This window comes from Capricornis sumatraensis, chromosome 22 (assembly GCF_032405125.1).
Source record: "Capricornis sumatraensis isolate serow.1 chromosome 22, serow.2, whole genome shotgun sequence".
NCBI classification, from domain to species: Eukaryota; Metazoa; Chordata; class Mammalia; order Artiodactyla; family Bovidae; genus Capricornis; species Capricornis sumatraensis.
Genome location: NC_091090.1, coordinates 14,018,682 through 14,045,462, shown reverse-complemented (window position 1 = coordinate 14,045,462; position 26,781 = coordinate 14,018,682). Strand labels below are relative to the sequence as shown.

Below are 26,781 nucleotides of genomic sequence, written 5' to 3'. Positions count from 1 at the left end.
GGGCGGGAAATGCCGAGCAGGGACGGGCCAGGTCACCGGAGGCCTCGAGCCCTTGAGGACAGACGCCCTCGGACCGCCGCTTCCGCCCGCCGCCGCGGCGGCACGTGCTCAGCCCCGTTGCCCCGGAGACGGGCCGGGGTTTGTGCTCAAAGCCCGGCCTGCGCCACCCTGACGCGGGCGCGGGGGGTGAGGCCGGGCTTGGCCCTCCTGCCTGCACGCCGCCTCTCGGGCCCTGCCGGCCGCCGCCCCCCGCCGCCCCTCCGCGGTGGTACGGCCCGCGCTTAGCGGAGGGCCTCCGCCCCGCCGACGCACGAGCGGCTGCGGGCCTCCGGGGAGAGGTGAGGGCCAGGGAGTTGCCCGAGACCGGGTGGGGGCCCGGGGCCGGCGCTTCGGGCGGGGAAGGCCGCCCCGCTCTGGCCGCAGTGTCGCGCTTGTGGGGGCAGCGCTCCCTTCTCGGGTTCCCCTTCCTCCGGGCCGTTCTGCCTGCTTCCCTCCCTGAAGCTGCCCGCCCAGCTCCCTCAGTGGGGTCCACGTCGGGCGCGACGGGCCGGGCCCCAGACCCCCCAACCCCCGCGGTAGTTGAAGCGCCCTCTTCCCCGCCGCCCACAGCGCCCGCGTTTACTTCCCCACCCAGAGTCTATCAGCAGGATGACGGACGTGAAGGAAAACGTGCCTGGGAAGGACCCTGGCGACGCAGAGAGCAGACCCTGTAAGCCCGAAAGCTCAGGACCGACCCAGGAAGACAAGAGCAGCCTCAGAGACCACCCTTCTCGTAGGTCCAGCCTTGGCCCTCGGGGTGTGCTCAGTGAGGGTCGGGTGGGAACCGCCACACTCCTCTCGTCCCTTCTTTCCTTATCTCCTGCAACCCCAGCCTCTTCCTTTCAGGCCAGAGGCACCCTATTGAACCGAAGATCTGCAGAGAGTTTGGGGTCTTGGAGAAAAGACGTGACCCAGGAGTGATTTCTTGAATCGGACAAGATTGAGGCTCAGTTCAGAGCCCTGTTTATGTTCTGTTATTTTTAATTCGTAGGTGGAACATGGCAGACACCTGGGGTAGAGTTTAAAGACCTGAAATGATCCCTGTGTTCTCTCTGTGCTTGGACTGCATTAGCAATGCTGCTCAGGCCTCACTCTTATCGAGGGCATGAGGAGATGAGAATGAGACGGTTGGATAGCATCACCGGCTCAATGGACATGAGTCTGAGCAAACTCCAGGAGATAGTGAAGGACGGGGAAGCCTGGTGTCCATTGGGTCGCAAAGAGTCTGACTCCACACAACAGCAACAATAGTACAGTGTTTTTTTATGTTCCTGGTGGGGCACAAAGTCTCTTCCACTCTTTAGGTCTGATCTCACTGGGATTCATCCAGCATTTCTTTTATAATAATCACCAGATAATTTAAGTAGTCCTCAATCGGAAGGCCTGCCCACGTGCCTTAACCACCTGAGTTAAATTCTTCAAATTCAGTCCCATTTCTTTCTCTTGTAGCCACACGGGGTCGCTGCTGGTTAAGGAAAAGTAGCAAATTGGGTGCTTGGAATCCTCCCTTGGCATAGGTACTTTTCAATAGATGTCTAACATGATCTGGGGGGGCAAGTCACTCTTTCGATAGAAACAGTTTAGGCTATTTAAGTTCTTGAGGAGGTTACTTAAATGAATCTATAGACAAGACAGCTCTAACCTGAATAACCAAATTCCTCTTTTTAAAAAATTTCAAAATTTTGTATATCAGGGTGACATGGTTAAGTTACAAGTTATTTTGAAAATGTCTTTGCCCTTGGGATCTGGATTTTAAAAATCTGTTTAGTTACTTTTTATGTCTAATTTCTCTTTGAGCCCTCCCCGTTCCTGAATTTTGCAGCTGTAGCAGTTGCATAGCGCTATGGTACTTTGGACAACAGACCAGTGTTGTTGAAGCAGGTTCTGAGCTCTGATCTGTTGAAGTTGGGAAGTGTTTCTGTGTGTGTATTCCTCAGTCCTTCAATAAACTGCTGGAAGCAGCTCAATCTCCCTCTGAAGATTTTCTTAGTTCTGATTTTGTGTTTGGTGACTTAGCGGCAAGTCTGTTTGCATATTTGACTGTATTTTGCCACTTTGCCTGAAACTAAAGACTTTAGAGAGGCTGATGAAATAGAGACCTTCCTGTCACCCAAGGTTAAGTTCACCTTTATATTTGCCTAAACAGAAATGCCATCTGTGCCTTTTTGATAAATTTTACAGTCACCTTTTATCCTTAACTTTTTATTTTGAAATATTTAAATTCTGTTGAAAAAACAATGGATGCCCACATTGTTAATATTCTACCATATTGTTTTTTTCTCTTATTATAGACAGGTATTTTTTCTTGAAGTTATAGGGTCAGACTTTAAATACTTTGTGTATCTTCTAAGAACAAAGGCATTCTCCTATGAAACCTTTTTTTTGAGATAATTTTATTTTTCCTTTTTATATTTTTAAACCTTTTTAAATATAGAAAACAAACATACACAGAAATACAGAGACTGGAATGATGAACCCCCATTTAGTCACTGCCCAATTTCAACAATTATCAACTAATGGTTAATCTTAGTGCTTTTATATCCCCTGCACATCTTGGAGCCAAATACTTTTTTGTGAACAAATTATGAAGCTTTATTGAAAGATCGTGAGAAGATGATTTACTGTATATGACTCTTTTAATACCAAGTAATCATAACTACCATGTATGCCTGTTATATGAGAATGTTATCAACAGGTCTGTACTAAGAACAGTGGTTCCCAAATGCTAGTGCTCAGTTCAGTTCAGTAGCTCAGTCGTGTCCGACTCTTTGTGACCCATGGACTTCAGCATGCCAGGCCTCCCTGTCCATCACCAACTCCTGGAGTTTACCCAAACTCATGTCCATCGAGTCGGTGATGCCATCCAACCATCTCATCCTCTGTCATCCCCTTCTGCTTTCAATCTTTCCCAGCATCAGGGTCTTTTCAAATGAGTCATCTTTTCGCATTAGGTGGCCAAAGTACTGGAGTTTCAGCTTCAACATCAGTCCTTCCAATGAACACCCAGGACTGATCTCCTTTAGGATGGACTGGTTGGATCTCCTTGCAGTCCGAGGGACTCTTCAAGAGTCTTCTCCAACACCACAGTTCAAAAGCATCAATTCTTTGGTGCTCAGCTTTCTTTATAGTCCGCCTCTCACATTCATACATGACTACTGGAAAAACCGTAGCCTTGACTAGATGGACCTTTGTTGGCAAAATAATGTGCTGCCTTTTAATGTGCTGTCTAGCATTGGAGAAGGAAATGGCAACCCACTCCAGTGTTCTTGCCTGGAGAATCCCAGGGACAGCGGAGCCTGGTGGGCTGCCGTCTAGGGTCACACAGAGTCGGACACTACGGAAGCGACTTAGCAGCAGGAGTAGCAGCAGCAGCAGATTGGTCATAACTTTTCTTCCAAGGAGCAAGTGTCTTTTAATTTCATGGCTGCAGTCATCGTCTTCAGTGATTTCGGAGCCCCCCAAAATAGTCACTGTTTCCATTGTTTCCCCATCTATTTGCCATGAAGTGATGGGACCAGATGCCATGATCTTAGTTTTCTTAATGTTGAGCTTTAAGCCAACTTTTTCACTCTCTTTCACTTTCATCAAGAGGCTCTTTATTTCTTCACTTTCTGCCATAAGGGTGGTGTCATCTGCATATCTGAGGTTATTGATATTTGTCCCGGCAATCTTGATTCCAGCTTGTGTTTCTTCCAGTCCAGTGTTTCTCATGATGTACTCTACATAGAAGTTAAATAAGCAGGGTGACAATATACAGCCTTGATGTACTCCTTTTCCTATTTGGAACTAGTCTGTTGTTCCATGTCCAGTTCTAACTGTTACTTCCTGACCTGCATAGAGATATCTCAAGAGGCAGGTCAGGTGGTCTGAAATTTCCATCTCTTGAAGAATTTTCCACAGTTTATTGTGATCCACACAGTCAAAGGCTTTGGCATAGTCAACAAAGCAGAAATAGATGTTTTTCTGGAACTCTCTTGCTTTTTTCAGTGATCCAGTGGATGTTGGCAATTTGATCTCTGGTTCCTCTGCCTTTTCTAAAACCAGCTTGAACATCTGGAAGTTCACGGTTCACGTATTGCTGAAGCCTGGCTTGGAGAATTTTGAGCATTACTTTACTAGCGTGTGAGATGAGTGCAGTTGTGTGGTAGTTTGAGCATTCTTGGGCATTGCCTTTCTTTGGGATTGGAATGAACACTGACCTTTTCTAGTGGCCACCAGTCCGGTGGCCGCTGCTGAGTTTTCCAAGTTTTCTGGCATATTGAGTGCAGCACTTTCACAGCATCATCTTTTAGGATTTGAAATAGCTCAACTGGAATTCTGTCACCTCCACTAGCTTTGTTTGTAGTGATGCTTCCTTTTGTGACACAACAACTAGCAAGATTTAGTGGAATGAATTAAAGATACTGCAATGAGTTTTTCCTAAACCTAAAGTTGATTCATTTTAAGGACCAATCTTTATTATGACCCTTCCTACTTTTTTGGAGGTTAAACTATTTTTCTTTTATGAAGTGATAGTTTTGGTGGTGGTAGAGTGGTTTCTTTATTTGCTGTTTTCATACTGTCCATACTTGACGAAACAAAAAGTTGGCGAGTTATTGTCCCTTGCTCAAAATGATTTTGGAAATTTACTAGTTTGTGAAATCCTAAATTCTAGAAACTACTTTAGAAGACCAAGTGAAATTGACACCATTCAGTACTTCTGTGTGGAGAATTTAATGTCCATCAAAGACAGGAAGAGGAGAATGTAGTCTTAATACCCTTAGATAAATGTTTCTTTTTGCAAATTACTTTTTTGCTGCTTTATTTTTTTACTTTGTGAGAGTTTCTTTTTAATTTAATTTTTAAATTTTTTTGGCTGTGCTGCGCAGAAGGCATCTTCATTGCCATGTGTGGGCTCTAGTTGCAGCATGTGGGGTCTATCCCTGACCAGGGATGGAACCTGGACTGCCTACTTTGGCAGCATGAAGTCTTAGCCACTGGACCACCAGGGAAATCCCAGGAGAAAGGTTTTTAATCAGTTTCATTTTCTGTTTTTTTTTTTTTAATAAAATAGTTTCTTTGTCCTCCCTTATCCCCACACTGGGCTACTAAGAGGCTCTGTCATGCGGCCTTGAGTTCAGAAAACATAATTGGCTAGAATGGTTGGAGGAGTGTGTGTTAGGTCACTCGGATGAATCTCAATTTGGAGCCCACTCACGGTGAATCTCTGAATAAAATCTCAGTTCAGACTTGTGTGAGTTCACTGGTGTCCACCTTACATTCTTTTTTTTTCAGTTGAGATATAATTAACATAGAACATTAGTTTTGGGTGTACGTCATACCTTCTTTCTGTCACAGGCCTGAGAAATACAGTTAGTGATGTTTCCAAGCTGAGCAGCGAGGTTGGGATGAATCGTGATTTCCGCGTGGAAGAGAAGGTTTTGCCTCCTGGCAGGTACGGGTTCTTCTGATTTTCCCATTTTATTCACCCTGCTACGGGTATTTAGTGCAAATGCCTTCTGACTAGACTTGAAGCATTTTTGTTTACAAATACAATCAGTGTTTGAATCTAAGCCATAAGAGGTCTCAACAACTTGAACAGAAGAGTAATAAATTATAATTATTAGTACCAGAGGGTCATGAAGCAAATGTTATTTAACCAGGGACTAAACCCAAGCAGTTATTGGGATGTTCACTTTGCGTGCGTGCTAAGTCGAGCTTCAGTCATATCTGACTCCTTGTGAGGCTATGGACTGTAGTCCACCAGCCGCCTCTGTCCATGGGATTCTCCAGGCAGGAATACTGGAGGGGACTTTTGAAGTGAAGTTGCCTAGTTGTGTGCGACTCTTTGTGATTATATGGACTTTAGCCTACCAGGAATGGGTTGTCATTTCCTTCTCCAGGGGATATTCCCAACCCGAGGATCGAACTCAGGTCTCCCGCATTGCAGGCAGACGCTTTACCCTCTGTGCCACCAGGGGACTTTAGGACCTCAGTTAAGACTAAGAGTTGAGGTGCATTTCAGATCTTCGCTGACACATGTGGAGGAATTAGCCTGTAGTAGCTGTCTATTGCTGCATGATAAATTACCCCCAAACTTAGCAGCTAAAACAGTGTTCTCTCCCAGTTTCTGTGGGTCGGGGATCTGGGCGTGGCTTCACTGACAGCCTCTGTCAGGCTGTTGAGGTTGGCCTGCACCGCCCTCAGCTCCTTGCCTCCTGAGCTCCTCCATGGAGCAGCTCACCGCATGGCAGCTGCCTTCCCTCACCCAGCATGAGAAAGTGGGTAGGCGGGTGAGAGACGGCGCCCACGACAGAAACCAGTCTTTTGCTACCTAATCTCAGCAGAGATGTCTGTGGCCTCTGCTACATTTTGTTTGCTAAAAAGGAACCCTCAAATCCAGGCGACACTTGAGGGCACAGGGTCACACCAGAGGGTGAACACTGGGGATCTAGATCTTTGAAGTCTTTTTATGGATATGGGTTGCCTACCACATGACTCCTACTATTATGTGGCCGCAGATTTAAACAGGCAAAGATGAAAAGATTAATTTTTATAATGGTGGTGTTTTCAACTGTCCCCTCACCCCCACCCTGCCTCATAAATTAGCTTAATTTGTGAATCAGGATCAGAATGCTGTTGATAAACAATGCTCCCCGATCCCCATCAAGCCTTATTTTTCATTCTTCTTATTTATATTGATATTGCAGTGAATAAATAAGAACCATTGTAAGTATTAATATGACTTGCTAGTTTACAGTGGGTAAATTCAGTGTCAGATTTTTATATTTTAGAACAGTTCTGATTTCCCACCAGTGGACAGATACACAGTGGCAGCTTGTGATTCTTCAGTTTCCTTAAATGCCTTTGTTATTTGTCAGCTTCAGGAGATGTTCTACGCTCCAAGTTGCTGCCCTGGTTTTCATGCTCTGGTCTGCTCTCACCAACAGATGGCCACGCCAAGCACAGCTTCTCTGGGAACAGGTTTTCACCAAAGCCCAGATCTTCTTGCATCTCTCTCACTGCTTAGATACGTTTGTTGCTGTCAGGAGAGGAGAGAGAAATGAGTAGAGGAAATGAAAGAGGGAGAAATGAAGCAGGGAGATAGTACTGTTCAGAGCTGGGTTCTCAAGGAAGGTGGTTCAGATTCACATCAGGAAAAAGGTTGAAATCAAGGGTTTTTTTTTTTCATTTTCCACCATTTATTCTTGGTATCAAAACTAGTTCAACTCTTCTTAGAAAACAAAGGCAAAATACTGGAGACATATATCACATTTTTCTTCCTGTGGCTTTAGCCCATCCCTACCCCACCAAAAGAGACCAAAAAAAAACCCCCCCAGAGCTCAACAGCAAAACCAACTCTAGCTGACCACATTCACAAAAAATGATGCCAGGATACACTGCGGAACAGAAAGAGGTCATCTGCTCTGTGTCCGAAGCTTTCTCCATCGTGTTTTGTGCTAGGTGAGCAACCGTCACTGAACACGCTGTGTGTCAAATGCAAGCGTACCTTCAACGTGTCAGACCTCAGGAGAGACGGTGAACACAGCAGAAACTGAAACTCTCCCTGCAGTATTTATCTTTAAGCACTGTCAAAGCAGCAACTCTGAAATCACGAGGTCATTTCTTTTCAACCTAGTCAGTCCTTATTTTATCTGGGCTGTATTCTTTCAAGCAACTGACTAGATTTCCCTTCAACAGAATGTGTTTGGCTCACTTATCTCTCCCATAAAAATTTCAGGGAAGAAGTGTGCTTTACATGCAAAAGAGCATTCTAAACAAAATCCTCCTAGCTTCAAACCAACCTACGTGCACAGCCTTCATACAAATGCATTTTTATTAGGCCTCTAGGAAGAGGTCTCCACAATGAATAGCACCCCCCAAAAAGAAAAAGCATATTCAAAATAAAGGCTCTGGCAAACTATTAGAGGAAACACAAAATCACTTTGAAGTGGCCAGTGGCAGTAGATAAAATGCATAAGCCTGAATAAGTGAAGTTTGAAGTCACTCCTTATTGGCAGTTGACTTTAGTTTGGCCTAATAGGATGATGTTACCTCAGTTCAGTTCAGTCGCTCAGTCGTGTCTGACTCTTTGAGACCCCATGTACTGCAGCACGCCAGGTTTCCCTGTCTATCACCAACTCCTCCAGTATACTCAAACTCATGTCCACTGAGTCGGTGATACCCTCCAACCATCTCATCTTCTATTGTCCCCTTCTCCTCCCATCTTCAATCTTTCCCAGCATCAGGGGCTTTTCTAATGAGTCAGTTCTTTGCATCAGTTGGCAACAGTATTGGAGTTTCAGCTTTAGCATCAGTCCTTCCAATGAATATTCAGGACTGATTTCCTTTAGGATGGACTGGTTGGATCTCCTTACAGTCCAGGGGACTCTCAAGAGTCACCTTCAACACCACAGTTCAAAAGCATCAATTCTTTGGTGCTCAGCTTTCTTCACACTCCAACTCTCACATCCATACATGACCACTGGAAAAACCATAGCCTTGACTCGATGGACCTTTGTTGGCAAAGTAACATCTCTGCTTTTCAATATGCTGTCTGGGTTGATCATAACTTTCCTTCCAAGGAGTAAGTGTCTTTTAATTTCATGGCTGCAGTCACCATCTGCAGTGATTTTGGAGCCCCAAAAAATAAAGTCTGACACTGTTTCCACTGATTCCCCATCTATTTCCCATGAAGTGATGGGACCGGATGCCATGATCTTCGTTTTCTGAATGTTGAGCTTTAAGCCAACTTTTTCACTCTCCTCTTTCACTTTCATCAAGAGGCTTTTGAGTTCCTCTTCACTTTCTGCCATAAGGGTGGTGTCATCTGCATATCTGAGGTTATTGATATTTCTCCTGGCAATAGATAGTCAGATATTGTCGAAGAAGGAAAATCCTTTTCTAGATTTAAGTCTATAAGAAAATGAAAGATCACTTAGTTCTTTGCTGTATGTGTACGTAAAGGGAAACTAAGTCACGTCTTTTCTAAGCTAAATGCGGAATCAGTGTTAACGTTCAGCCTGACCTCTGTTCAGGGTTCTTCCTACTGCAGGGAGTGGCTGCGCCAGACCGTGAGGAGCCCTTCTGAGAGGCGGTGCCAGTGCCCTTGATGGGCAAGTCTAAAACCCCAGCTTGTTCAGCTTTGCTGCCCTCCATACTTAGTTCCTGGCCTTCCCTTGTCTGTACAATTTTTTTAAATCAAATATCATTTGGGGCTTAGTAGATAGTGACCTTATGGCAGTTTTTGAGTGGAGAAGATAATTTGTGCATTTAACCCCCTTACAGTCTGGAAGGCAGGATCAGGGAGACCATGCACGATGCCTTTTGGGAGCATCTGAAGGAGAGACTGTCAGCTACTCCGCCAGACTTCAGCTGGGCTCTTGAACTTCTAAAGGAAATTAAAGAGGTGAGTGGCAAACCTTACCTTTGCAGATATAAAGTTTTTGGACAGCTCCTGGTCACTGGAATGTCAGTGGCCAGCAAATCCCAACTGAACATGGTCCATGAATCAGTCAGAGTCTATGATCAATAGACAGAAATCACTAAGTAATTTCAACAAAGAAGTTTTAATATAAACATTATTATAACAGGGAATTGGAAAAATGAAGGCTTTGGGCTAGTAAGAAGCAGAGAAAACTCTGCTGGAATATAAGATAAAAGCAGAGTCCTGTTTCAGCCCTAGGGTAGGGGGAACACCCAAGAACTCAGTTACTCATCTGAGGGCACGGCTGTGCCAAGGGAGCTCTCTGGCCTGTGTGTGCTGTTGACCACCATGTATGGCAGGAGCTGGTCGCCTGTGCCCCAGGAGCCCAGCCCTGGAGAAGCAGCCACTTGCTCTGTAGGAGTCCAGTACTCGAGAAACCTCTCGGCTGCAGGAGCCAGCTGCCTATAGAGCCACATGGACTCCAGGAGCCTGCTGTGAGAGCTTCCAGAACCAGGAAAACTAATTAATAGTACCTTGTGACATATACCCCAGTGTTCACAGCAGCACTGTTTACAGTAGCCAAACCTGTAAACAGCCTAAATGTCCATCAGCAGAGGAATGGGTAAAGAAGATGGGGAGTACATATACATAGTGGAATATTATTCAGCCATAAAAAGAATGAAATCATGCTACTTGCCACAACACGGAGAAGGCAATGGCAACGCACTCCAAGTACTCTTGCCTGGAAAATCCCATGGACGGAGGAGCCTGCTAGGCTGCAGTCCGTGGGGTCTCTAGGAGTCGGACATGACTCAGCGACTTCACTTTCACTTTTCACTTTCATGCATTGGAGAAGGAAATGGCAACCCACTCTGGTGTTCTTGCCTGAAGAGTCCCAGGGACGGGGGAGCCTGGTGTGCTGCCGTCTATGAGGTCACACAGAGTCGGACACGACTGAAGTGACTTAGCAGCAGCAGGGGAACCTAGAGGTTATCATACTAAGCAAAGTAAGTCAGAAAGACAAATATGATATCACTTCTATGTGGAATCTAAAATATGCTACCAATAAATTTATTCACCAAACAAACTTACGGTTACTAAAGGGGAAAGGGAAAGGGGATAGATTAGGAGTTTGGGATTAGCAGATACAAACTGCTATGTATAAAATAGATGACAAGGTCCTACTGTATTGCACTTGAACTATATTCAGTATCCTGTTATAAATCATGTGTATGCTTGTGTGCTGAGTCACTTCAGTCATGTCCAACTCTGAGACCCCATGGACTGTAGCCCGCCAGGCTCCTCTGTCCATGGGATTTCCCAGGCAAGAGTCCTGGAGTGGGATGCTGTGCCTTCCTCCAGGGCTTGAACCCACGTATCTTACATCTCTTGCATTGGCAGGCAGGTTCTTTACCACTAATACCATCTGGGAAGCCCAACATAATGGAGAAGAATATGAAAAAGAATTTTATTACATGTGTATCTGTAGTCTGAATCACTTCGCTGTACAATGAGAATTAACACAACATTGCAAATCCAGAAGAAAAAGTACAATCTACAGATGAAACAAAATTGTTCCATCTGGTAAAGGAAAAATATTTAAAGGACTTCATTTTCTCAGAACAGAGAAGGGAAGGGTAGATTTAGAGAGGATTTGAGTGGCAATAAATTGATAAATGTCACATTCCATTCCTTTGGTTACTCAGCTTCCATATATACCCTTCTACTCACATTCAAATTCCTGAAAACATTTCTGTTTTTACATAATAAGACATGGCTATCCAGGGAATTCCCTGGTGGTCCAGTGGCTAGGACTTCTCATTTTCACTGCCAAGGGCCCAGGTTCAATTTCTGGTTGGGTAACTAAGATTCCACAAGTTGCAAGGCATGGCCAAAAAAAAAAAAGACAAAAGACACAGCTATGTCTCTTACAAGTTCTTATCTTTTTCCCCAAATGAAGAAAGTCACAGTCCCAGTGGTTGTTATATCTATTGCTCTGGATATCTTCAGTCACTGTCCCACCGAATATTCTGTTCAGTTCAGTCAGTCAGTCATGTCCAGCTATTTGTGATCCCATGAACTGCAGTACGCCAGGCCTCCCTTCAACACCAACTCCCGGAGCTTGCTCAAACTCATGTCTATCGGGTAGGTGATGCCATCCAACCATCTCATCCTCTGTCATCCCCTTCTCCTCCTGCTTTCAATCTTTCCCAACATCAGGGTCTTTTCAAATGAGTCAGTTCTTCACATCAGGTGGCCACAGTATTGGAGCTTCAGCATTAGTCCTTCCAATGAATGTTCAGGACTGATTTCCTTTAGGATGGGCTGGTTGGATCTCCTTGCAGTCCAAGGGAGTCTCAAGAGTCTTCTCCAACACCACAGTTCAAAAGCATCAGTTCTTTAGCATTCAGCTTTCTTTATGGTCCAGCTCTCACATCCATACATGACTACTGGAAAAACCATAGCTTTCACTAGATGGACCTTTGTTGGCAGAGTAATGTCCCTGCTTTTTAATACACTGTCTAGGTTGGTCATAGCTTATCTTTCAAGATGCAAGCACCTTTTAATTTCATGGCTGCAGTCACCATCTGCAGTGATTTTGGAGCCCAAGAAAATAAAGTCTGTCACTGTTTCCATTGTTTCCCCATCTCTTTGCCATGAAGTGATGGGATAAAGTGATGGGACTGGATGCTGTGATCTTCGTTTTTTAAATGTTGAGTTTTAAGCCAGCTTTTCACTCTCCTCTTTCACTTGCATCAAGAGGCTCTTTAGTTCCTCTTTGCTTTCTGCCATAAGGGTGGTGTCATCTGCATATCTGAGGCTGATATTTCTCCCAGCAATCTTGATTCCAGCTTGTGCTTCATCCAGCCCAGCATTTCTCATAATGTACTCTGCATAGACAGTGAAATAAGCAGGGTGACGATACACAGCCTTGACATACTCCCTCCCAATTTGGAACCAGTCCGTTATTCCATGTCCCGTTCTGTTGCTTCTTGACCTGTATACAGATTTCTCAGGAGGCAGGTCAGGTGTCTGGTATTCCCATCTCTAAGAATTTTCTGCAGTTTGTTGTGATCCACACACTCAAAGGCTTTAGTTTAGTCAATAAAGCAGTAGTAGATATTTTTCTGGAACTCTCTTGCTTTTTCAATGATCCAATGGATGTTGGCAGTTTGATCTCTGGTTCCTCTGCCTTTTCTAAATCCAGCTTAAACATCTGGAAGTTCTCGGTTCATGTACTATTGAAGCCTAGCTTGGAGAATTTTGAGCATTACTTTGCTAGCGAGTAAGATGAGTGCAATTGTGCAGTAGTTTGAACATTCTTTAGCATTGCCTTTCTTTGGGATTGTAATGAAGGCTGACCTTTTCCAGTCCTGTGGCCACTGCTGAGTTTTCCAAATTTGCTGACATATTGAGTTATTTTGGCATATTGTTATGCTGGCACATTGAGAATATTCTGTTACCTTTAGGCTAAACTGTAAAATTTAACTTCCAACAACCTATCTATAAAATAATACTGAGGTTCCTTAAAAAATTAAAAACAGAGCTACTGTATGATCCAGCAATCGCAGCCCTGGGCATATATCCAGAGAAAACCATAATCAAAAGATGCATGTGCCCCAGTATCCACTGCAGCACTACTTACTGTAGCTACGACATGGAAGCGCCCTGAATGTCCTTAGACAGATGAACGGGTAGAGAAGAGATGGTACGTATGCACAATGGGGTATTACTCAGCCATAAAGAGAATGAAGTAATGCCATTTGCAGCAATATATGCACACTACAGTGTATATAACCTGGGAGTTCCCTGGTGGTCCAGAGGCTGACACCATGCTCCCAATGCAGGAGACCTGGGTTCGATTCCTGATCAGGGAACTAGGTCCCACATGCTGCATGCAACTAAGACCTGGCACAGAAAAATAAATAAGTTAATAAATATGAAAAAGTAGACAATCAGTAAGGACTTACTGTAAAGCACCACAACCGACTCAATATTCTGTAACAACCTACATGGGAAAAGAATCTGAAAAAGATAACTGAAATCACTTTGCTGTACACCTGAAGCTAACATGACGTTGTAAATCAGTTATGCTCCAATATGAATAAAAATTACAGATAGTAATGGGAGAGAGAAGAGAATAGCATGTACAAATACCCAGGCTTGTGAGAAGCAGAGAGAAAGTGCATGGTGTTTGTTTCTGTAAGGTCACAGGGCTGTAGTTGGTATCTGTGGTTTCCTTTTACTATTCATCAATATTTCCCTTTCTTCCGGTCTTGGGGTTCTTTATCTGGCAGAGTGACCCAAACCTTCATTGCCAAAGAGTCTGAGTGCTCAGGCATTTTCCTTTTGTTGTTTGTATGCTGTGGTTTCCCCTTGACCTTTATTATTGGGTATGGAAATACCAAGAAGTACCTCAGAATCTTCTAGATTCCAGACTCAGTCCTTCTTGCCCCCAGTGTGTAGCAGCAGCCCAGCTTCCTCTTGGTACTCAGGATCAGTTATTCTAGTCCAGAGAGGAACTCCTTTTTTACCTTGTTGGCTCAGTGATATTGTTGTCGTTCAGTTGCTAAGTTGTGTCCAACTCTTTGCGACCCCATGGACTGCAGCACACCAGGCTCCTCTCTCCTTCACTATCTCCTGGACTTTGCTCAAATTCATGTCCATTGAGTTGGTGATGCTGTCTAGCCATCTCATCCTCTGCTGCCCCTTCTCCTTTTGTCTTCAGTCTTTGCCAGCATCAGAGTCTTTTCCAATGAGTCAGCTCTTTGCATCAGGTGGCCAAAGTATTGGAGCTTCTGCATCAGTCCTTCCAATGAATATTCAGGGTTGATTTCCTTTAGGATTGACTGGTTTGATCTCCTTGCAGTCCAAGGGACTCTCAAGAGTCTTCTTCAATACCACAGTTGGAAAACATCAATTCTTCAGAGCTCAGCCTTCTTTATAGTCCAACTCTCACATCCATACACAACTACTGGAAAAACCATAGCTTTGACTAGACAGACCTTTGTCAGCAAAGCAATGTCTCTGCTTTCTAATACACTGTCTAGGGGGCTGTCTTACTTTCAAATTCTGTGAAACCAGTGCAAGCTTTCCTCCCAAATCAGCAGGGCCCGAAGTTGGCAGGATGGGAAACAAAAGTTCTTCAAGTGAGTTTTTAGATATAATAGGGAGAGCAGCCAGCCCTACTTCCACCCCTGATTCTGGGACCAAGTCTCCTCACTTTAGGGAACAGCACTGCATAATAGTTTTGATTCAAAGCACATATTGCATCTTGCAAGACAGAACTTCTTCAGTTCAGGATATTGTCTCTCAACTAATGCTATAACTGAGTCTTCAGTGAGCCATTCCGCTTTTCAGTTAAGATCAGTCAGCTTTCCGTGGGGGGCATGTGGGCATGAGCCCACTGCTGTACTTTCTTGGCTGTAAAAGGAGTTCCTTGATCAGATCCAGTGCTGTGGGGCTTGCCAGAACCCAGACAGTGGAGAAGGCCTTCTGTGAGATTCTGTGAGTACATGGGTGTTGGTGCTTAAAAGAGGTAGAGAAGTCAGCTTTATATTCAGAATGTGTTTGTTCCTTTGAGGGTGAGTCTTTGCCCCCTCAGTGAAGGAAGAGGTCCAGAAAGGTCCTAAATGAATCGTCTGCTACCAGGTGGCTGGCTCATCCTCCCTGGGGGAGCAGCGCCACATTACAGACTTAGTTGTTTGTGTTTTGGGGGATTTTTTTTTATTATGGTAAACGTAAAATTTTTGCCATTTTAATAATGTTAAGGGTTACAATTCAGTGGCATTTACAGTGTTATGCAACCGTCACCATGATCCATTTGCAAAATGTTTTCATCCTCGCAAACAAAATTAGACAGTAACTCCTCATATACCTCTTCCCTCAGTGCCTGGTAGCTTCTGTTTTATCTTCAGTGTCTGTGAATTTGACTGCTGTAAGTACCTCACATAAGTGGAATCATATAACATTGTCCTTAAGCATATGGCAAATTTTACTTGGCAAAATGTTTTCAAGGTTGATCCTCACTGTAGCATGGATCAGAGCTTCGTCTCTTTTGGTGGCTGAAAATACTCCATTGTATGGATAATACTACATTTTGTTTATCCATGCATCTGTTGTTGGGCATTGTGTTGTTTTCACATTTTTGCTGTTGTGAATAGTGCTGCTGCGGGAACATTTGTGTACAAGTCTTTGTTTGCGCATCTCTTTTCCAGTCTTTGGAATATATACCCAGGAGTGGAATTGCAGAGTCATGTGATAATGTTTAATTTATTGAAAAACCACTAGAGCGTTTTCCACGGTGTCTTACCATTTTACATTCCCACCAGAAATGTAGGAGGGTTCCTGTTCTCAACATTTTCACTTACTTTTCAGCATGTGTTTTTCCATTTTGAAAACATTAGCCCTCTTCCCCTGGTGCGGCCACGTCTGACGTGGAGTCTTGCTGTGGTCTTGACTTGGATTTCCCTCGTGGCCAGTGGTGAGGAGCATTGCCCTCTGCTTGGCGCTGTCTTCTGCATAGTCTTTGGCGAAATGTTTACTCAGGTCCTTTGCCCATTTTAAAATTGAGTTGTCTTTCTGTTGTTGAGTTGTAAAAGTTCCTTAAACATTCTGCATCCTTGACCCTTGTCAGATAAATGATTTGCAGATATTTTCTTCCATTCTGTGGGTAGCTCCCCACCCCCGACTTTCCTCGCTGTGTCCCTTGATGCACAAATGTTTTCATTTTAATGAAGCCCAATTCATCTAGTCTGTGGTAACTTCTGCTTTTGGTGTCACATCTTGTGAAATCCAAAATTGTGAAGATTTGCTCCTGTTTTCTTCTGAGAATTTCAGAACTTAAGCTCTTATGTTTAGGTCTTCTACCCAAATTGAGTTATGTTTTATTTGGTGTAGGTATGGTTCAACTTCACTCTTCTGTACGTGGATATCCAGTTTTCCCCAATACCATTTGTTGAAAAGACTGTCCTTTCCCCATTGAATGGCCGTGGCATTGTTTTCAAAACTCATGTGGCCACACGTCCAGGTCTTATTTCTGTGCTCTGTACTCCAGTGTGCTTTGTGTGTCTCTCCTTACGCCAGTATATGCTTGGTCTCCTGTGGGTCACTTTCATCTGATGATAGGTGGCTGTGTGCACGTCCAGTCTTGTGCCTAGGTCGGTCAGACAACACCTGATGGGACGCTCAGGCCACATCTCGCCCACTGTCCTGTGTTTAGGTGTTTGCTTTCTCCCAAGGGTCAAGAGCGAGCCAGAAACGACTTCTCCAAAGGCAAATAGTTATCCCCAGAAGAGGGCGTAGATGTGCTCCCAAATCCTAGAAGTCTGTGCAGTGCTGCTCCTGTCCATACTTGCCCAGAGAGTGTGTACAGCATCCTCAACTCGCCAGGGACACTTCTGGAATCATCGAGTCTCCTGGATCGGGCTGGGCTTGCTGCAGGGCCTGAGTTTTGCTTGGTTCCACTTGAAACTGGCAGCCTTGTGAGTGACTCTAAATGAACGTCACAGTCTCAAATGTGGTGTATGTTACCTTGAAAATCCACAAAGATCGACAAGTTTTTGCCTTTTTTCGTGATGGGTTGTTTGATGTGCAGCAGCTTATCTTTCATCTTGGAGTGGATCGCTTGACAGGCTCAGATCACTGAAACTCTAAATCACTTCCCTGAGGTCATGGGCTGCCCATTCTTACAGGGATTATCTGCCAGGCTCTAGTTTGCATGTTTCTCTGAGACATTTTAAGTTCTTGCTACTTTCTGCTCATCAGATCCACTGGACGTGTGGCCATTTGAGTTCAAACCTCACTCATTGTGCAGATTTTGTTTCAGTCAGGGTGCAGTCGGGCCAAAGAAACCACAGGGTGATTTGAACAATGAGAGGCTGCTGTGCAGCGGGAACTTGCTGGGAGGAGCACCCCGGAGCCCGGAGAGAGAGCCTCTTCCTCTGGCCGTGTCTCTTTAGCACCCTCTGCCGGCAGAACATAGCACTGTGCCGGCCCGCAAAGGAAACCGAAAGGGCCCAGCGCGATTTCCCAGAGTAGGCACTCATGGGCAGATTCGGAACTGAGAGGCTCCGGATGCATAACTGGTATAGTTTGTCAGTTAAATGGACAGCGTGGGACAAGTTTTACTTGTTCAAGATGAAGCTAAATAATTGGGACCTTGCTGTGACGATACAGTATTCCATTCAATTATTAATAACTAACCCTATTCCTCACCATCACTAATATCTGTGTTACCGAGGCACAGATGTGAATAAGACAGTCTCTGTCCACAGGGAACTTATATATTTTTCTGTTAATAAGTTATTTCAAGGGACTTTTAACAGTTCCTTTGCCTATTTCATTCTTTGAAGTAAAATTTAAACCTCAAAAATGCTTGCCTTGGTAAATTAAGAGTACCTCATCAGAGTGCCTTGGTGGCGCAGTGGATAGGAGTCCGCCCGCCAGTGCAGGGGACACAGGTTCAATCTCTGGTCAAGAAAGATCCCACATGGTGCAGAGCAGCTAAGCCCATGTGCGGCAACTGAGCCCGCGCTCTGCAGCCCGGCGCGGCGGCTGCTGAAGCCTGCACTCCTGGAGCCTGTGCGCTGCAGCACAAGCCGCCGCAACGGAGCGTAGCCATCGCCTGACGCAACCGGAGAAAGCCTGTGCAGAAGCAGCGAAGACTCGGTGCAGCCGAAATAATAGATGAATACAGTGAAAATGAAAGAAGATTTTTAGAGAGTACTTTAGCACCATGTGACGGTGTATATTTTATATCTGTGTACCTTGCATTTCTGTTTTACCATACCCCTTGATTTTATTTATCTCTTTATCTCAATCTGTGTAGAAAATGATATACTTACTGCTGCTATCATTGATCCCCTAAACCCTTGAACTATCACTGGTCCCTAGACAAAGATAAATAATATTCTTTAGGGAATTGAGGGACCTGTGGTGTTGGAGAAGACTTTTGAGAGTCCCTTGGACTGCAAGGAGATCCAACCAGTCCATTCTGAAGGAGATCAGCCTTGGGATTTCTTTGGAAGGAATGATGCTGAAGCTGAAACTCCAGTACTTTGGCCACCTCATGCGAAGAGTTGACTCATTGGAAAAGACTCTGATGCTGGGAGGGATTGGGGGCAGGAGGAGAAGGGGACAACAGAGGATGAGATGGCTGGATGGCATCACTGACTCGATGGACGTGAGTCTGAGTGAACTCCGGGCATTGATGATAGACAGGGAGGCCTGGCGTGCTGCGATTCATGGGGTTGCAAAGAGTCGGACATGACTGAGCTACTGAACTGAACTTCTTTAAAAAAAAATTTTTTTTTGGATTATAGTTGATTTACAATATTGTGTTAATTTCTGCTGTACAACAAAATAGTCATACATATAACCTCTCTTTTTTAGATTATTTTTCCATATAGGTCGTAGAGTATTGAGAAGAGTTCCCTGTGCTATAAAGTAGGTCCTTATTAGTTACTGTTTTGTATATAATAGCGTATATTGTCTATGCCAGTCTCCCAGTTTATACCTTTCCTCTACCCCCTGCTTTCCACCCTGGTAACCATGAGTTTGCTTTCTACATCTGTGGTTCTATTTCTGTTTTGTAAATAAATTCATTTGTACCATTATTTTAGATTCCATATGTCAGTTCAGTTCAGTCACTCAGTCATGTCTGATTCTTTGCAACCCCACGGACTGCAGCACGCCAGGCCTCCCTGTCCATCACCAGCTCCTGGAGTTCACTCAAACTTGTGTTCATGCAGTCAGTGATGCCATCCAACCATCTCATCCTCTGTCGTCCTCTTCTCCCACCTTCAGTCTTTCCCAGCATCAGGATCTTTTTTAATGAGTCAGTTCTTTGCAACAGGCGGCCAGAGTATTGGAGTTTAAGCTTCAGCATCAGTCCTTCCAGTGAATATTCAGGATTGATTTCCCTTAATGGATTGGTTGGATCTCCTTGCAGTCCAAGGGACTCTCAAGAGTCACCTCGAACACCACAGTTCAAAAGCATCATTTTTCGGCACTCAGCTTTCTTTAGAGTTCAACTCTCACATTCACACATGACTACTGGAAAAACCATAGCCTTGACTAGACAGACCTTTGTTGGCAAAGTAATGTCTCTACTTTTAATCATAACTTTTCTTTCAAGGAGCAAGCATCTTTTAATTCATGGCTGCAGTCACCATCTGCAGTGATTTTGGAGCCCAAGAAAATAAAGTCTGTCACTGTTTCCATTGTTTCCCCATCTATTTGCCATGAAGTGATGGGACCAGATGCCATGATCTTAGTTTTCTGAATGTTGAGTTTTAAGCCAACATTTTCACTCTCCTCTTTCACTTTCATCAAGAAGCTCTTTATTTCTTCTTCACTTTCTGCCATAAGGGTGGTGTCATCTGCATATCTGAGGTTATTGATATTTCTCCCGGCAATCTTGATTCCAGCTTGTGCTTCATCCAGCCCAGCATTTCTCATTAAGAGTACTCTGCATCGAAGTTAAATAAGCAGGGTAACAATATACAGCCTTGACGTACTTCTTTCCCAATTTGAAACCAGTCTGTTGTTCCATATCCGGTTCTAACTGTTGCTTCTTGACCTGTATACAGATTTCTCAGGAGGCAGGTAAAATGTCTGGTATTCCCATCTTTTGAAGAATTTTCCACAGTTTGTTGTGATCCACACAGTCAAAGGCTTTAGCAGAAGTCAATAAAGCAGGAGTAGATGTTTTTCTGGAACTCTCTTGCTTTTTCCATGATCCAGCGGATGTTGGCAATTTGATCTCTGGTTCCTCTGCCTTTTTCTAAATCCAGCTTGAGCATCTGGAAGTTCATGGTTCACGTACTACTGAAGCCTGGCGTGGAGAATTTTGAGCATTACTTTACTAGCGTGTGAGATGAGTGCAATTGTGCAGTAGTTTGAACCTTGTTTGGCATTGCCTTTCTTTGGGATCGGAATGAAGACTGACCTTTTCCAGTCCTGTGGCCACTGCTGAGTTTTCCAAATTTGCTGGCATATTGAGTGTAGCACTTTCACAGCATCGTCTTATAGGATTTAAAATAGCTCCACTGGAATTCCATCATCTCCATTAGCTTTGTTCCTAGTGATGCTTCCTAAGGCCCACTTGACTTTGCATTCCAGGATGTCTGGCTCTGGGTGAGTGATCACACCATCATGATTATCTGGGTCATGAAGATCTTTTTTGTACAGTTCTTCTGTGTATTCTTGCCACCTCTTCTTAATGTCTTCTGCTTCTGTTAGGTCCATACCATTTCTGTCCTTTATCGAGCCCATCTTTGCATGAAATGTTCCCTTGGTATCTCTAATTTTCTTGAAGAGATCTCTAGTCTTTCCCATTCTATTGTTTTCCTCTATTTCTTTGCATTGATCACTGAGGCAGGCTTTCTTATTTCTCCTTGCTATTCTTTGGAACTCTGCATTCAAGTGGGTATATCTTTCCTTTTCTCTTTTGTCTTTCACTTCTCTTCTTTTCATAGCTATTTGTAAGCCCTCCTCAGACAACCACTTTGCCTTTTTACATTTCTTTTTCTTGAGGGTGGTTTTGATCACTGTACAATGTCACAAACCTCTGTCCATAGTTCTTCAGGCACTCTAGTCAGATCTAATCCCTTGAATCTATACGTCACTTCCACTGTCTAATCGTAAGGGATTTGCTTTAGGTCATACCTAAATGGTCTAGTGGTTTTTCCTACTTCCTCAATTTAGGTCTGAACTTGGCAATAAGGAGTTCATGATCTGAACCACAGTCAGCTCCCAGTCTTGTTTTTGCTGACTGTATAGAGCTTGTCTGTCTTTGGCTGCAAAGAATATAATCAGTCTGATTTTGGTATTGACCATCTGGTGATGTCCATGTGTAGAGTCTTCTCTTGTGTTGTTGGAAGAGGATGTTTGCTATAACCAGTGCATTCTCTTGGCAAAACTCTGTTAGCCTTTGCCCTGCTTCATTCTGTACTCCAAGGCCAAATTTGCCTGTTACTCCAGGTGTTTCTTGACTTCCTACTTTTGCATTCCAGTCCCCTATAATGAAAAGGACATCTTTTTTGGGTGTTAGTTCTAGAAGGCCTCGTAGGTCTTCATAAAACCATTCAACTTCAGCTTCTTCAGCATTACTGGTTGGGGCATAAACTTAGATTACTGTGATATTGAATGGTTTGCCTTGGAAATGAACAGAGATCATTCTGTCAGTTTTGAGATTGCATCCAAGTACTGCATTTCAAACTCCTGTTGACTATGATGGCTACTCCATTTCTTCTAAGGGATTCTTGCCCACAGTAGTAGATGTGATGGTCATCTGAGTTAAATTCACCCATTCCAGTCCATTTTAGTTCACTGATTCCTAAAATGTCCGTGTTCACTCTTGCCATCTCCTGTTTGACCACTTCCAATTTGCCTTGATTCATGGACCTAACATTCCAGGTTCCTATGCAGTATTGCTCTTTACAGCTTGGGACTTCACTTCCATCACCAGTCACATCCACAGCTGGGTACTGTTTTTGCTTTGGGTCCATCTCTTCATTCTTTCTGGAGTTTCCATATGTAAGTGATATATGTTTGTCTTTCTCTGTCTGACTTCACTCAGTATGACAGTCTCTGGGTCCATCTATGCAAATGGCGTTCTTTCTTTCTTTTTTATGACTAATGTTCCATTGTATATATGTATGACGTCATCTTTATCCATCCCTGTTAATGGACTTCAGGCTGTTTCTACAGGTTGTCTCCAGTAGTCCTGGCTATTGTAAGTAGTGTTGCTGTGAACATTGGCGTGCGTGTATTATTTCACATTATGGTAGTCTCTGGATATATGCCCAGGAATGGGAGTGCAGGGATGTATTGTAGCCCTATTTTTAGTTTTTTAAGGAACTTCCATACTGTTCTCCACGTTGGATGTACCAGTTTATATGCCCACCAAACATAGAGAGGGTTTCCTTTTCTCCACACCTTCTCCAGCTTTTATTGTTTATAGATTTTTGATGGCCATTCTGGCCAGTGTGAGGTGATACCTCACTATAGGTCTGATTTGCATTTCTCTAATAATGAGTGATGCTGAGCATCTTTTCATGTGCTTTTTGTAAGGGACCGAACTTCCGACCCTTAAAAGACATAGGTTGGGATGTCTCTGGCTGAAGGGGGGGATTGTCCGTTAGAGAGAGGTGGGGGCTCTGAACAGAAAGCATCGCATCCTCTGACTTCCTTTCCTGGGCAGATCCTGCTGTCACTGTTATTACCGCGCCAGAACCGCCTGAGAAGTGAGATCGAAGAAGCCCTGGACATGGGCCTCCTTAAGCAGGAAGCAGAACACGGGTCCCTGAATGTCCCTCATCTCTCCAAGTACATTCTCAACATGATGACTCTACTGTGTGCACCGGTTCGTGATGAGGCAGTGCAGAAATTGGAGAACATCTCAGACCCTGTTCGGTTACTGAGGTGTGAAGCTTGACCACCGGGCCGGGCACAGCTGGGCGGAACACTGGCTCACAGCCACTGTCTCTTCCCGACTGAAGACCTGCCTGACTCCTCTTTGCCGTGGCCCATTCACTTTTCTTTTCTGAAGATGGCCTTAGATTGATTTGGCCCCCTGTATACCATCCTACCGTAGGTCACTGGAGTATGTAATCCTTTCTTCCAAGGAACGGAGACACCCCTATGCCAGGCTTTCTCACTGTAGTTCACACAGTCTGAAGATAGAGATTGGAGACTATCCCTTTTTCAGAGTTATAGAAACCAAGACCCAGAAAGTTAAAAAAAAAAAAAGTGAGTTGTCCAGAAATAGCATCAGCTGTAATCTTACTGTTCAGAGAGATTTGTTGTCATGCTGATGTATTTCCTTCTACTGACTCCTTTTTGTTTTTAAAGAGACACAGAATGACTGGTGTGGAAAAGTCCAAAGGCTGTAACATCCAGAGACTTACTTGCTCCTAGTTCTGCCAGTCATTCACCCTGGGCCTTGGGTCCTGGGCCACAGTGCCATCTTTTGTAAATTTCAGAGGCGAGTCCTAGAGCCCCTCCCACCTCTAGAATACAGTGATTTAATGATATCTGAAGCCCCTCCCACCTCTAGAATACAGTGATTTAATGATATCTGAAGCCCCTCCCACCTCTAGAATACAGTGATTTAATGATATCTGAAGCCCCTCCCACCTCTAGAATACAGTGATTTAATGATATCTGTGTAGGTCCCCTCCATCCCCCACCACCCGCCACCCCTGGAGAAAGCAAGGAAACATCCCTTCATAGTACAAATACTCTGTTTTCTCCTGTGTCAGAGGGATCTTCCAGGTTCTGAGCCTGATGAAAATGGACATGGTGAACTACACTATCCAGAGCCTTCAGCCCCAGCTGCAGGAACATTCCATCCAGTTCGAACGAGCGAAATTTCAGGACCTTCTCAACAAGCAGCCCGGTATGTATATAAACTTGAGGGAAGGCGGGTGTGGGGGTGGGGAGTATGACCTTGGGTTCTGGCTTTATGATGTGAGCGGGAACTCTGCCTCTGTTTAGGAACAGAGTTTCTCGCTCAGACTAGGGGCTGCAGAAGGCCAGAAAGACCCCCGACCAAAGCGTGTCCCTCCTGAGGGGAGGAGACCTCCAGCCGCGGTCCCCAGGCCACAGGGGCCGTGCTGAGGGGGGCCTCCGCTCTGCACAGGCCTCCTGGATCACACCACCCGCTGGCTGACCCGCGCGGCCACAGAGCTGTCTGCGCCGCTGCCCAGCGGCCCCGGCCCCGATGCTGCCGACGCCTCCAGCTCGGCCTGTTCCTCCCCCAGCGAGGCGGCCAGCAGCCCGGAGCCCCTCAGCCCCACCATGGTGCTGTCCCAGGGCTTCCTGAACCTCCTCCTCTGGGACCCTGAAGACGACGAGTTCCCTGAGGTAGGAGGGGGCGCCCGGCCCTGTGGTGCGGGCCGCAGGGCCTGCCCGGGGCTGCCCTGCTGACGGCCTGCCTGCCTGGCCCCCCAGACCCTGCTGACGGACAGAGCGCGGCTGCAGGAGCTGGAGGCACAGCTGCGCCAGCTAACCATCCTGGCCTCCGTCTTGCTGGTTTCCAGCAGCTTCTCTGGCAGCGTTCTGTTTGGCTCACCTCAGTTTGTGGATAAGCTGAAACGTGTAACCAAAGCCCTGTTGGAGGAGTTCAAGTCCAGGTGAGCTGCAGAGTTCTGCTTTAGACCAAAGTGGTGTGAGCACAGGGCGCTGAGGCAGGATGCCTCGCGCTCCTGCGAACCGCAGAAAGGCCCTGTGGACTCAGCCACAGAGATGCAGGGTGTCTTTCCTTAAGTGCTCTCGAGGCTGCTTTTTTAAAATTTTTATTCAGGCATAATTGATTTACAATGTTGTGTTAGTTTCAGGCGCACAGCAACGTAGATCGGTCATAATTTATCCGCTTTTTTAAGATTCTTTTCCCGCAGGCCATTGCCGAGTATCGAGCAGAGCGCTCTGTGCTACACAGCAGGTCCTTATTAGTGACCTGTTTTATACGTAGTAGTGAATATATACGTCAGTCTCAGTCTTCCAATTTATCTCCCTTCTCTTCTTGAGACTTCTAACAAAGAAAAAGGAAACTTTCTTCCGGCGGGGCAGTATGGAGGACTGTGTACTATAAAGTGATTCATTATGTTGTTGCTTCAGAGGAATCTTTCTCTAGTTGTGTGGGCTGGTCTTACCTAACTCCAGGAGCCAGTCAGCAGTGTGGATTGAGCGTCCACTGAGTGCAGGGTGACACACCCTGGAAGAGGAAAAAGTGGAATCAGAAGGCCGGGTCATTGTAATTGGTGAGAGTAGGACAGATGACCATGGAAAACGTCCAAGAAAGTCTTAAAAGTGCACATATTTAAATTACATGGAGTTGGAACGTTCTGAGTGGATATGCAACCCCTGTCCAGAGTTGGTTTTATAGTTTGTTTTCTAAGAAGAACGTGGTGTCATACAGAGAATACTGTCTGGAGGGTAACAGTGGAAACACTGCCCTGCCCACGGGGCTCAAGCTCCCAGGGTCTGGGATGAGGGCGGCAGGGTGGCTGGGCGTCTCCCTGGTGCGGGCCCGACTTACGGTGTGGAGCGTCGGGGCTCGTGGCCACCCCTGGGTCCCAACTCGCTCTCCTCCATGGTCTAGGCCTGAGGAGGAGGCTATGCTGACTATGAGTGAACAGGTGGCTCAGGAGATCCACCAGAGCCTCAAGAACATGGGCCTGGCTGCTCTGAGCAGCGACAACACGGGCTCTCTGATAGGGCAGCTCCAGGACGTCGCCAGGAAGGAGAACTGTGTCCGCAGCGTCATTGGTGAGTGTGCCCGTTGGGGTGAGAATGGTGAGGGGAGAGGCCGATCCCGACCCCTGGACATTGCTCACCAAGCCACCAATAAAAAGCATGATAACTAGACAAGTCGCTGGGTAGACTTTAGTTTTTGCAAAATGCTGAGTTGAAAATATATCCCTTTTGGTTTAAAGACTGCCACTGTGAGGTTTCCCTGTGGTCCAGTGGTTAAGACCCCACGTTCCACGGCTCAGGTTTGATTCTTGGTCGGGGAAGTTCTACATGCTGTGAGGTGCAACCAAAAATTTTTTTAAAAGATAAAAAGTAAAGGCTGATTCTATTGGTTCTAAGGGAGATTTGCACCAGCAATTCATAGCTTCTCGGTGTGGCATACTGTCCAACTTGGTTAAGTCATCCTTGACTTTCTGGGTCATTTCTGGCTACAGTCCAAGACATGTGACACCCACCCCCTGCCAACAAGAAATTGATGCTGAATTAGGACATGTCCCCAAAGCAGGGATTTCCCCTCTCCCATGTTGAATTGGCAGCTGTGAACTTGACTTTGCTCTAACCTCAGCCATCTGAAGGGTCAGTCGAAGATCATCCTGTTGCATCAGACACTAGGACCTATCTGACGGATACTTTAGGAATCTTTTGAATAGAAATGTACTAGCCCAGTAGTTTTGGATCTTCTCTCTGTCCTTAGGAGCTGGGTCCCTTTCCAAACAAAACAGATGTCTTTCTGGGTGAGTGGGTGGGTAGTGCGTATCTCGTTTGACTTTGAAGTTAGGAGTGTGGTGGGCAGTGTGTCTCCCTGAAGTTATTTGCCTTCTCACTGTCTTTCCCTGCTCACAGATCAGCGGATCTACTTGTTCCTCAAATGCTGTTTGGTTCTTGGTGTGCAGCGGTCTCTGCTGGACCTCCCTGGAGGCCTCACCCTCATCGAGGCAGAGCTGGCAGAACTGGGCCAGAAGTTCGTCAGCCTCACACACCACAATCAGCAGGTGTTCGGCCCCTACTACACGGAGATCTTAAAGGGCCTCCTCCCCCCAGCTCAGGTGCTGGAGACAGAAGTGGCATCTCTCTGA

General features: G+C 45.3%; 1 protein-coding gene across 4 annotated transcripts; it reads left to right on the top strand.

Annotated features, from left to right (window-relative positions):
- Nucleotides 1-648: 648 nt before the first annotated feature.
- TCP11 (t-complex 11) lies at nucleotides 649-26,781 on the top strand. 4 transcript variants are annotated; one of them, XM_068960462.1, is made up of 9 exons: nucleotides 649-772; nucleotides 5,377-5,473; nucleotides 9,307-9,427; nucleotides 22,653-22,873; nucleotides 23,713-23,849; nucleotides 24,093-24,316; nucleotides 24,404-24,585; nucleotides 25,554-25,720; nucleotides 26,549-26,781. In XM_068960462.1, exons 1-9 carry the CDS (start codon nucleotides 649-651, stop codon nucleotides 26,779-26,781), a joined length of 1,506 nt encoding a protein of 501 aa, XP_068816563.1. The 4 variants fall into 4 exon arrangements, with proteins under 4 accessions (XP_068816563.1, XP_068816562.1, XP_068816565.1 ...); XM_068960461.1 differs by having other exon boundaries at nucleotides 649-776; nucleotides 5,342-5,473; XM_068960464.1 differs by lacking the exon at nucleotides 649-772 and having other exon boundaries at nucleotides 5,394-5,473; nucleotides 26,747-26,781.

Bases quoted from the DNA above. Each gene is read 5' to 3' on its own strand.
- TCP11 (XM_068960461.1), top strand. From the start codon at position 649: ATGACGGACGTGAAGGAAAACGTGCCTGGGAAGGACCCTGGCGACGCA. The intron at 23,850-24,092 runs GTATGTATATAA...CGCTCTGCACAG, and splicing joins CCTTCTCAACAAGCAGCCCG to GCCTCCTGGATCACACCACC. The intron at 24,586-25,553 runs GTGAGCTGCAGA...TCCATGGTCTAG, and splicing joins TTGGAGGAGTTCAAGTCCAG to GCCTGAGGAGGAGGCTATGC.